Raw genomic sequence first — 12,365 nt, 5'->3', positions numbered from 1 at the left:
GTTCCATTCCCTGACCCATCCCCTTGACAGGACGGCCTTTGGAAATCACTTGGTATAACTTTTTTTATATATATAATTTTTTTGAAGTGATGGACAGCATACCTTTGTTTATTTTTATGTGGTGCTGAGGATTGAACCCCGTACCTCACACATGCAAGGCAAGTGCTCTGCCACTGAGCTACAGCCCCAGCCCAGTATAACTTTTTTTTTCTTTTCTTTTTTCTTTGTGTGTGTATGTGTGCTGGGGCTGAAACCCAGGACCTCATGCATGCTAGGCAAGCACTCTACCACTGATACACATCCCCAGCCCTTTTTATTTTGAGACAGGGTTTTGCTAAGTTGCCCAGGCTAGCCTTGAAATTGTGATCCTCCTGACTCAGCTTCCCAAGTCACTGGGTTGCAGACATGCATCACCATGCTCTGCTCATATAAATTTTTGTCCCAGCCACCTTTCTAGAGATCCAACCTATACATGTAGCCTCAGGAACCTGGCCTGGACCCAGTTATGAGAATTCCAAGGTGGCCCGAATATAGTGAAAAGAATACTGTCTGGGAGAGATGGAAGCCCCAGAGCTGCTCCTCACCACCACCAGCACTGCTGCCACCCAATACCACTATGGCACTCTTGGTAAGTCCCTTCAGATCACAAGGGGACAAGTTCCCCCACTGTGTGAAGTCAGCCACTAAAAGGACACTGTAAGAAACTAGAGAATGCAAGGGGTGGCTCCCGGTGCTGCAGGAAAGGAGCCTCATGTTACTCGACCAGCCCCTCCCCTGGGCTCTGTGCCAACATAGAGCCTGGCCCCCAGCAGGCCAAAATAAGTATGTGTGGAATAAGCCTGGGCAGGGCACCCCAGCACACTGTGTGACCTCACTTGCTCTAAGCAAACTTGTCATTGCCTACGAGTTTTCCACACCTCCCTGTCCCTGGCTGCTCTACTCCAGCTGGCTTCTCCGCAAGCAAATGAGGGAAAGCATCCAAGTTCAACCTGTGTCCCTGAGCATGCACGCACGTACACACATCTCACTCAGGCACGCACACAAGCAAACACACAGTATATCTGAAGCAGGCTCTTCCCAGAACCACTGTCACTCTCAGGGACAGGGAGGAGAGTGATCTTCCTCCAGTCAACAGCCCAAATCCGAAGCTCTCAGCACAGGAAAGGAAACCCAATTATAATAAGCACAGGACATTCAGTTCCAGAAAATGAGGAAGCTGAGAACAGAAAGGTGAAGCCAGGTGTCCAAGCTAGCACTGTCAGAAGGTGGCACGATCAGGCCCTGCTGCCTACACAGTTAACATAAAGGACAACTGTCAGCATATGCCCCAGAGCCTGGCCACAGCGAGCAGCTGGCTGCCCTGGAATCCATCTCTCTCTAAACCCAAAACCTGATGACTGCATCATCAAGAAGCAATGCAAACCGAAGTGGAAGGAGAGGAACAGGCAATATCTGAGCAGATGCAAAACCCCCGAGCCAGCCCTGACCATCATGTGAGCAAACTTGGTTCCACCCTGCTGGAAGGAAATCTACCAGCTCAGCTGACAGGAGGTCCAGGAGAACAAGGAAGCCGCAGTTGGTGTCAGAACAGGCTTCAGGCAACAAAAAGTAAATCTGCTATTGACTTATCAACTGAAATGCTGTTGAGAAATCAACCTTCACGTATTCAGCCCTGGGTCTGCCACGATGTGTTTGCCTTGCAGGCCAGGAGAGGTGCCCTGTCCACTAAGACCTCAATCATTACCACTCCCAGAATGGCTGCAGGATAGACTCTTGCTAAGCCCAAAATCCCTCCTCTTGAATGACAGACAACATCATGGCAGGCTTCCGGAACCTTCTATATGTTACAAATACAAGTTTGGGGTGGGGAGGGAGGGATATGTTCCCAGCCAGCTTCCAGTAACCGGGAGTAACCCATCCTCACTCTCCTGGGACATACAGAGACAAGTCACAGAACAAGAAGGAAAAGGAAAGAACTTGGCAAAGTCTATACTCACAGCTCCCAAAACTTTAAAAATAACCTGGCTACGGGTCCTAAAGTCCTCCCTCTCAAACACTCAAGCAGAAAGTCCCTCACCTTCCAGCATGACCCTGAGACCCTGTGTTCAGCTGGTTTCCCCATGAGGGGGAAAATAAATAAAAAATGGAGTCGATATAAATATTTGCTGGCAAGCACTAGCCTGCCTTGGAAATTTTGGTAACCTGTTTTATTTCAGGGTAAGATTTCTGCTCCGTTTGCCAGATGCACTCTAAGCATAGTTTTATCCAAGTTTGGTTCTAGGACATCTGCACACAGCCTGGGCTTGCTACTAATCCTCAGGACGAAGTACCCCAGCTGTCCCCAATAGAAGTGCCTCTTCCATGCCTGAAGCATGTCTTGAGTTTCACAAGCACCCCCAAGGGCATGGCCTGCTTGTCCTAACTCACTAACCTCAGTGGAACATGAGAATTCAGGTGCCTGGCCACTAAGCCACCACATCCTCATGGCCCCAACGCTGCCCCGAAGGGAGGCGCTCAGGTGGGCTCCTGGACAGAAGAGGAACCTCAGTGCTGCCTGGGGCTACAAGACAGGGATCCAGCTCCTCACACCAGCTCAGATACCCACCACAGTCTGTTTCTCTGCTGCTCCCAGAGTGGCCCTGGCTCTAGCAGAGAAGAGGAGAACCTCAGCCCTGACCTGCTAGTGGCCACAGGGCCCTCTGAAGTTCCCTTTGTCAAAAAGCCCTTCTGCTTCCAGAAGCTGGCAGACAGCACAGGCGTAGCAGAACTACTTAGTAAATGGATTAAGCAGGTCACTTAACTTCTGGGTACCTCAGTCTCCCACCTGTGAAATGGGGGTAATAAAGTAAGGAAGCTACTCTATGTGGGATGTTGTTGGAAGCTACCATACATGGGATGCTTAGGAAAGCAATTTCTCAATGAATTTTTAGCCCAACTATTCAGAGCCCTAACCCCAGCTAAAAATCCCTTCCCACCCTAACTTAAGTCTTTCCATTCCTCAACAGAAATCCAATGAGCTCACATGATATGGGGCATTGGGACACCGAAGAGAAAGACCGGCCCAGACAAGGCTGGGCCCCAAGTCACTGTGCTGTGTCAGATGGCCAAACCTGAGACCCAGCATTGCCCAGGGTACCACAGGAGTCCACAGAGGTGACCACGAACAATGAGCACCATGAGTGCTCTCAGCTCCCCACACTGAGGACACCCAATTAGTTAGAACAAGAGCCTCAGTGGCCCATAGGGTTTGGGATCATTTTAGTACCAGTGGCTCGTTGTGTCAGGCTGTTTCTTAAAGGAAACCCTCAGTCCTTTCTAATCGCACTTTAATTAGACAATCAAGAGCAAATTGGCCTCTAGCTCCATAAATGAGTCTACCTTTGGCCAGAGATTCAAAACCACAGTGTGTGATACACCCTGCCTCACCAACGGGCTCTGCCATGATTTTGTACTGAAAATTTTCTGCAGAAAATCTTAACACTGATTACGTTTTCTAAGGTGCTAGACACAGGAATGATTCATACTTTTTCTTTTAACCATATGTTTTCCAGAATATCTGAAGTAAAAATTGACTACTATTTGCATTAAGAAATGTAACCATAACTCCAAACGATGTTGAACGATGCCATCTAGTCCCTTGTTACTTGGTTAGCTCCAGGCATGTACTTACACACCCAATGCCATGGTCACAGGACCCTTGGCCAGGCAGGCCCCTCAGAGGTCATCCTGGCTCAGCAGAGGTAGGGACCCTGCCCAACAGTATCCCTAAGCTGCTGGGAGGATCAGGCCCAGATGCCTGGCTTCCTGGCTCTCAGATGCATCCACACAACTTCTTCCACAGTCCTGTCTCGCGGGGGAAAGTCATAAATCAACAAATGTAAAGAAACATAACCTTTTAAAACAGTTCTGGCAAGAATGGCCATGCCAAAAGACCCACTTCATGCTCTGACTGCTAATGGGAAAAGCAGGAAGACTAGCTGGAAAAAAACAAGACATTCTTTCCTGGTCACAAAGGAAAAGAGCAGACACATGCCATCCCAAGGAGGGGAGGACCCAGAGAGCAGGCGTGATGGGACAGGCAGATGCTGTGGGAACCCATGTCAGCACATGGCGACTCCAGCAGGCCCACCCACCTGGAGGGCACCAGAAGTAGGGGTGGCACTGCACTAGCCAGAAGGATGTCCACCAGAGCAGCAAAGGCAGGGTCCTGTGTGGGCAAGGAACTCACTCAGGGAACAGCAAGGAGACTGTGCAACAGGGGCAGAGTGGGCAAGGCCAGAGCAGGCACAGCCTGGGAGCCCACGTAAGAGAGACGTGGACTGAATCCCAGTGCCTGTGATCCCCGTGTACCCTTCCACACACACCCAGGCCAGCAAGAAGGGCATGACGGGGACACCACCCATGCCCCTTGTGTGTCTGTGGACTGAATAAAGAGATGCAGCACTCCAGGTGAAGTCTGGGAGGAGCTGCATCATTTCCATCTCCCTCTCTTCCCTGCCCCCAGCAACTCTGAAGAGAGATGCTAGAGAGAGAGCTGGCACACAGGGACAGAGCTAAAGTGTGGGCCAACACGGTGTCCCAACCTTACCATCTCCACTCATCCTCAGACACGCCATGATACGTTACTTCAAACCCCACGCTTGCTCGAAAACTCATTTTTATTGTGAGAAGTCAGGGCTGCAGTGATCCTTAGAGGGTGGCAATGACAGTGAAGGCCCCAGGGGCTTCCTGAGTGATGGTCCTGTTCTGTTTTGATCTGGGTGCTGGTGTTCACTTTGTGAGCACCTACTGCACACCTACACTATATGCATCGATAAAAAGTCATTGCCTTCCTAACCTTGAGGGGCAGACTGCCTAGTCCACTTAAAAAAATAAATAAATAAACACGTGAACAATTTTTCAAGGTCTGGGCATCCCCATAGCCTAGGGTGTACACCTGTAGGGGTAGACAGGCAGAACTGGAATCCTGGATGTCATTTACAAAAATTACCCAGAGGATCAGAAATTAACTTCCATGTCCAGTGGAAGCCTAGACTCCAAAGCATGGCAGAAAATCTCCAAAAGCATTGCCAGTTCCTAGGAAAGCACACTCAGAGCAGAGTAGCTGATGAGCTCCTACCACCTTCTACTTTAGTACTTGCCTTGGGTTTAATGCAATGTCTGATATTGGAGGGGCTGGGGGTAGATGGGTTCTCTAGGATGCACTGACAGACCCCTGTCCTGGAATTCTGGAGATGCTGCTCTATGAGAGGATTGGCCCATGTTATTTCCTTTTATATGAAAAATGCTCCCCATTTCCATTTAGGCTAGAATTCGGCCCCTTTTGTCACACATCTATCACTAATAAAGTCAGATAAGAGGTGCTTAAAAGGTCACTAAGACAGGAGACTCAAATGGGAAGGGGCAGATGGGATGACCTCCTGGTGCTCCTTATCTGGACAGCTCATTTCACCTGCATGGCCAGTAAAGTGAGGTCAGGCAGGACAGGCTCCCTGGGGCCCTAACAAGGGCAGAGCCATTCCCAGGAGAAATCGCAACTGTTTCCAGGCACCCAGGCTGGGGGTGGGCTCTGCCTTTCTAGGTTTAAATACTGCAGCAGGTATGTCCACCAAAGTCAGAAAAACTAAAGACAGCCATCGTGGAGGCGCAAGCCTATCATACCAGACACTCAGGAAGCTCAGGCAGGAGGATCGCAAATTAGAGGTCAGCCTCAACAACTTAGCAAGACCCTCAGCAACTTAGGGAGACCCTCTCTTACAAAATAAAAAGGGCTGGAATGTAGCTGTGTGGTAAAGCATCCCTGGGTTCAATCCCTAGTACTAATTAATTAATTTTTTTAACTGGGGCTGGGGATGTAGCTGGCTGATAGAATGTTGTGCCTAAGCATGCATGAGGACCTGTGTTTGATCCCCAGCACCACGAAAAAGTATAAACTAAAGACATAACCAGTCTCTTCTCTCTCCTTACGGGTGGAGAGGAGGCCATCCATCCACTTGTGGGAGAAAGGAAACCCTGAAACCTCTGTATTCCTGCCTTCCTGACCCTCCGGTGCCTAACAGAGGTGGCAGAGCCTTCTCCCCTCTGGGCAGTGTGTGGCTCTGTCCTGGGGTGGCTTCTGCACTGAACGATCCTCAGGCCTGCCCACAACAGGGAGGAAAGGCACAGGGGCTGTGGGTCCAGAGGACACATTAGTCTGGAGTCCTGACTGTAGGGGAAGGAGGTCTGGGAAGGGCAAGGAGCACATAGATGCCCCCAGTGCACTGGAGGCATCTGGAGAGGCAAAGACAAGGCACCCAACTTAACACGCATGACCACCTACTTCCACCAAGTGAGTCACCGGAGTGGAAGCAAAAGCCCCGAGGAAGGTAGAAGTGCCTCACTCACACATGTGTGGTCTTGAGCATGTCACTTAACCTCTCTGGACTCAGTTATAAACAAAGAGCAATGGAGCCTGTGTCATACCTGTATGAAGGTTAAATGACAATAATACCCCCTAAGCTTTAATCCAATACCTGGCACATCATTCAACGGATAGTAGCAATTATTAGACCCACAGTGCCCATGGCCACCTGCCCCAAGAGCAGGGAATGTGGAGGATGCTTCATTGAAAGAGCAGAGTGGTCCAGCTTCTGCTGTGCCGCTGGCAGTCCCCTGCAGGGACTGTCCTAGCTACACAGAGCTACTTTGCCCAAGGTCTCCATCTCCCCAGGGTGGCCCACATCCAATGGCTGAGCATGGGGAGTGTGAAGGCCAGGTCATCTCAGCCCAACTCAGGATGGGAATGAAGGGTTCTTCCAACCCCCAGCTCCTTCTCTGCAGCTTCCTTCCCCTCCCATCCACAGGTGGGAACCCCAATAGCACCTGTTAATAAGCCCCCTGCACACTAAACTCTAAAAATCAGTTTCCCCAGAAATCCAGCCCAGCAGGTGGTTATTTGTGTCCTTTTTCCTTAGTAAATGAGGAAAGGACCCAAAACCAGAGGAGCAGGACAGGGCATAACAAAACACATGCCCACCCAGCATCCCTCTGCAGCAAGAACAGCTGTGCAAACAGAAGCCACCTGCACCTGCAGGTAGCACCTCCCAAGAGCCAGCTGAATAGGAACCCAACATCTTCCAAGCAGCATTAACAGTGGTCAGGCAGAGAGAAATATGTACATTTTCACTTCAAGGTGAAAATCCCATTTCTCTCTTGCTCATTTGCTTTGCTCATTTCCTGCCTGTTCTACTGCACTGTCTGTCCAGGGAGGAAGAGGTTTCTGTCAGTATTATTCCTTCTGTATCCCCAACGCCTAGAATACAGCTGGCTCAGGATACAGGCTCAGAGTATAGATACTGAATGAATTAATAGTGTTGGTTACTAATCACTGCCCTGACCCAGGGTGCAAACTTGCATCCCTGAATAAATAAAACTGGTTTTTGTTGTTAGCTTGAAATTAAAAACTAAACAAATTAAAATCAAAATTAAGAGACCCACAGAACCAGGCACAGTGGTACACGCACATAATTCTAGCTAATCCCCACTACTCAGAAGGCAGAATCAGGAGGATCCCAAGTTTGAGGCCAGAGTAAGAGCCTTGTCTCAAGATGAAACTTTAAAAGCTCAGAGGCAGAAAGCTCCTGGGCTCAATCCCCAGTATCATGGGGAAAAGAAAAAAATTATTTTTAATTAAAAGTTTTTTAAAAATAAAAGACCCATGACATCTCCAACTAAATATTATCCCCAAGGTCAGACTCTGCAAGGAAAGGACAGTTCACAGTAGAACGTGCTACCTTCTTTAAAAAATAAATCAACAAACAGTAACCTTGACCTCCAACTGCTGAGTGCAGGGGGAAAGCTAGCTCCCAGAAGTTCTCATGAGGGGCAAAAACACTACCATAGGTTGCAGAGCTATCCACTGGCCCACCACTTAGCACCCTCTCCAAGGACCTCAGGGGAGACAGCAAGCATAGGTTAGGAGCAGTAAGCCAGCCATCTTCCCCCAACCCAGGGCCTTCCCTGCCCCTTCCCTCCACAGAGCTTCAGGACTGAGGCTATGGGAGAATCAGAGCCCAATTATCCAGAGTTCAAAAGTGGAAAATAACAGGTCTGGGACAGAATAGGCTGACTTTCTAGATAGTTCTGTGAAATAAGCAAATCATCACTCAACAGAGGAAAAAAAAGTTGAATCCAGTAGTCACCCAGATTTTGTGGCTTAAAAAAAATAATAAACCAAAATCTGCACATTTATGTAAAACCAGCAAGGAGCATCTCCCATCCTACTTCAAGACACAGCTGTGGGTGCCACCTGGCTGCTGGCTGGTACTGGGTGTGGGCTCAGTTAAGAGGCAGGGCTCAAATCTCCCTTCACATCAGGATCACCTGGCTGGTGGAGTCCACGCTCCTATCCCAGAATTTTTGATTTAGTAGGTCTGGGGTAGAGCTCAGAGCTTCCATTTCTAACCAGGGTGTGGCTGGTCCAGGGAATACACTTCAAGAATCACTGCCTTAGCCAGGTGCAGTAGCACAAATCTATAATCCTGGTTACTCAGGAGGCTGAGGCAGGAGGATCTTAAGTTTGAAGCCAGCCTCAGCAACGTAGTGAGACCCTGTCTCAAAATAAAAATATAAAAAGAGCTGGAGGTGTAGCTCAGGGGCAAAGTGCCCCTGGGTCCAATCCCCAGAACTGCAAGAAAAGAAGAAAAGAGACCCACTGTCCTTAGAACAGCCTTCAACAGCAGTGATTCACCTGCTTCAGTTACACACGGGAACCACAAGACACACCCACACACACGGGCGGTTGAGAGCTACAGACCAACTGCTCAGAAGTGTCTGTCCCTGAGAAGCTACTCCGATCTTACAAGCCTGTCACTGTAAGAGTCTCTAAGGTCACACCCCAAAACCCTTGAAATCCAAAGTCACAGCATTTCCGTTCTTTTTTTAAGATAGTCCCACCCTGCTTTACCCTTCACACATGAGTAACTCCCAGCTGCAAGATCTACTTCTGCCCAAGGATGCTTTCAAGTTTCTGAACTAGACAAGCAGTTTAAAGAGGAAGTAAAAAAAAAAATTAATAACACAGGCGTCTCAAGACAGCTACAGCATCCCTGGTAGAGACCCATCACCCCACCATGGGCAGCTCCAGCAGGTTCTCACTCACCAAAGTAATCAGCCTTTGGGTGAGCATCCATCTCTCGCTCCAGACGCTGGGTGAGGGCTTCTAATTTCAATTCTGCAGCAGAGGGTCCAAGTTCAGGGCCTGGGATAAGAGTTTGGCAGGGCAGCCTCACCCTGGATGAGTTGGGGCTCTCTGGGAGCACAGGTCCTAGGCTACTGTCAGGGGACCAGCTGGGAGGACCCTCTTTACAAGATAACTCAGGCGGAGTGGACATCACTGGATGGACAAGATTGGTGGTACTGAGCTTGGGCCCAGTGCCAAGGTCTGCACATCCCGACTTCGGTCCCAACCCAGGGACCTTACCTAGCTGTGAACTGTCCTTGCCAGCTGCTGATAATGGGGCAGAATTTGAAAGATAAGATTTGGGTCCATCCTGAAACCAGGGTTGAGGGTCCACAGTGGGTTTGGACAAAACGCCTGGTATCTCACAACCCATCCCTAAGTTTGTCCTTGAAAGAGTTCCTTGAGTGGGACAATTGGAGGCCAGGGGTGCTGAAATAGAAGGGTTCCTGGGCTGAACTGGAGCCCCATTCTCCAAGCCTGGGGAAGGAAGGCCAGGGCTCACCCTCTGGGAGGAGGCAGTAGACCAAAGTCCTGCTGGCTTCTCACTACTACAGCCACTGACACCACCATCCTGGCCACCAAGGCCACTCTCAAAAGACTTGCTGGAGCTCAGGGAGAGCTGTGGCTGGTACAGATGATGGTCCCCACAGGTTTTGGGCAATGAGGAGTCACTCCCTGAGGAATCAGGCCACATACTCCCTACACCCAGGCCGATGCTGGAGGACACTCCTGGTTTGTCCTCCCACGGTGGGCTTGCCACAGAGAGGTTATCGTAATAGTCTCCATGAGTGAGGCAGGAAGGATCTTCGCAGGGTCGGTGGAAAGCAGACCTCTCAGAACTCAATGGGCCCTCCCTGGAACCACAGTCCTGGCTACCAGGCCTTATGCCATGGATATGTGGCCTGGCCCTCTGCTCCTGGGGTGGGTATATAGGCTGCCCAGTGGAAGTGGTGGTGGTTACCCCAGGCGCCACTGTGGAGGCAGCAAGAGGGGGCTTGGCAGCACCATCCACAGTCAGCTTGCTGCCCACACCAGCTTCCCTGGGGGCCTGTGGGCCCAGCCTGCCCCCACCATTGACAGGGCCTCTGCTCCCCCTGGGAAGGGTCTCTTCCTGAAGGAGCTGCTGCTGCTGCTGAAGGTGGATTTTGGCCATCTTGGTAGCAAACACCCTGCGTGTCTCCTCAAACTCAGGGTTGTTGCCTGCACCTTTGTCCACGCGGAAAAGCCCATCCTTGGAGGCTTCATACATGTTCAGGTCCTCGATGAATTTACTGGCCTCCAGGCCCAGATCGTCATACTTATCCATGTTGCTGACCAGTGTCCAGGCGTAGCCTAAATGCCAAATGTGAGTGTGGTGGCGACGGGGGGGGGGGGGGGGGCGGAGAGAGTGCTGGTAAAGGGCAGGAGCTCAAGTCCAGCCCAGGACAGGTAAAGACTTCCACCTGTCCGATGTGAGGGTCATGACTCTAGGGCTTCGAGTCCAGTCAAAGTTGAGGCCTCCGGACCAGCTGGACCAAGTTTCCTTCCAACTTCTTTTCCCCTAGAGAGCGTCCACGTGGGGGCGGTTGGAACTCAGCTGTCCCTGGCCTGCTCTGCGGAGTCCTTTTCTCTTTTTTCAAATCAAAGAAGAAAATGAAATAGGCAAGGAGAAAAAAAAGAGAGTGAGAAAGAAAAGGCACATCCCATCCACCTTAGGCAACCGAACTTGGGAATGCACCGGGCAGCCGCGGGGCTAGGGCCGGGTCGGCCAGCACCGTGCGGAGGCTGCCAGCCGGATCCCGCCGAGCAAAGCGTGGCGGCCGTAGGCGCAGGCGCGCGCTCGGTCCTCCGGGGCTTCCTGGGGCCAGAGCTGGGGTCCTACGACGCGGGGCGGGGGCGCGGGCGGTCTCCCCGCGGCGGGAGTCTCGGCAGCTGGGTCCCGGAGCGGCCGGGTGTGCGATGGCGGCGGCTGGGTGCTCGGCCCAGGCGGCGGGACGCGGAAGTGAGTGCGCCGGACAGAGAGCCGTGCCCGCCGCTCGCTAGCCCGCCGGGTGCGTCCCGGGCGGCCGGGAGGCGGAGGCGGTGGCGGTGGCTGCCGAGGGGCGGGGACGGCGCGGGCGGGCCCCCGGGGCAGGCCTGTGTCGGCAGCCTGGCCGAGCCTCCGCCCCCGGACGGGCCAGGGAACCCCGAGGTGCGCCCCGCGCTCTCGCCCGGGGATGGCGCGGGAGTTCCCCTCCGCCCCTTCAGCCCCGCTGCGAGTCCCGGACGGATCGGATCCCCCCGCCCTCTTCCTGTCCCGGGCACTCCGCGGGCCCCGCCCCTGGCAGCGCGGGGCGGGGTCCTAAGCGAGGAAACGCCCCCGCGGCCTGGGCAGCCTGCGGTGGCAGAAGACCCGTGGCTTAAAGTTTGCTCAGAGTTTCTAGAGCGCGCGCGCTCCTCGCCCTACCGTGCCTCAGATTCCCGGGCTGTGCCTGCTGCCCGATTTGAGGGAGGTGCACAATTGGAAATCGGCGCTGTCTCCTGTGGCTGGTGTCATCCAGACTGTGGCAGAGAGGGAGAGAGATGGCCAAGATGTCAGCGTGACCAGCAAAGCGAAGATGGTCCTCTGAAAAGAAGTAAAAGGAAAGTCAGGTTGAGCCCTGGAGCGAGCGCGCCTTTGACGTCCTGCGTGCGGCGATGAAAACAGGTGCCCTTGTGGGTACCTTATTCATACGGAGACTCTTGGTCCCCAAGAGTGTCCATGCGACTCCAGGGGCACCAGTCTTGATTTCTTGTCAAGCCCCAGCTTGTCCTGACACACCCTGTGACCCTGGAGAGGTTTCATTTCCCACATAGCAGAGCGATCCTAAGGCAAAGACCAGACCTGTGAGGTCCCTACTTAAAGCATCAACGCATACCCTGGACTCTACCGGGGCCTTCTACAGCTGACCAGCCCTGCCTCCCCTAACCTGATTTGGGGGTCTTCCCTCCCTGCGCTTTGGTTGCAGAAGCAGCCTGGTGTCTGTCCAGAGCCTTGCCTCTCTGCCTCTGAACTTAAATCACCTCCTGCTGTTCTTTTTCAGCCTTCTCTTTATCTCCTGCTCAGGGCTAGTCACTTACATACAGTCATCTCATCCCTTAGTGTCTACTGGGGATTTGGTTCCAGACATTGCCTTCAGTGGATATA

At 52.1% G+C, this 12,365-nt stretch overlaps 1 protein-coding gene across 2 annotated transcripts in view; it reads right to left on the bottom strand.

Annotated features, from left to right (window-relative positions):
• Limd1 (LIM domain containing 1) overlaps nucleotides 1-11,448 on the bottom strand; it is a 54,770-nt gene extending 43,322 nt beyond the window's left edge. For both annotated transcript variants that reach the window (XM_027932263.2, XM_027932264.2), the window contains exon 1: nucleotides 9,140-11,448. In XM_027932263.2, the coding sequence (XP_027788064.1) occupies nucleotides 9,140-10,526 (1,387 nt within the window). In that variant the 5' untranslated portion in view covers nucleotides 10,527-11,448. The remainder of the gene's footprint in view (nucleotides 1-9,139) is intronic.
• Nucleotides 11,449-12,365: the final 917 nt, after the last annotated feature.

This window comes from Marmota flaviventris, chromosome 1 (assembly GCF_047511675.1).
Source record: "Marmota flaviventris isolate mMarFla1 chromosome 1, mMarFla1.hap1, whole genome shotgun sequence".
Classification (NCBI taxonomy): Eukaryota; Metazoa; Chordata; class Mammalia; order Rodentia; family Sciuridae; genus Marmota; species Marmota flaviventris.
Note: the sequence above shows the minus strand (reverse complement) of the source record. Positions and strands in the feature narration are given on the sequence as shown.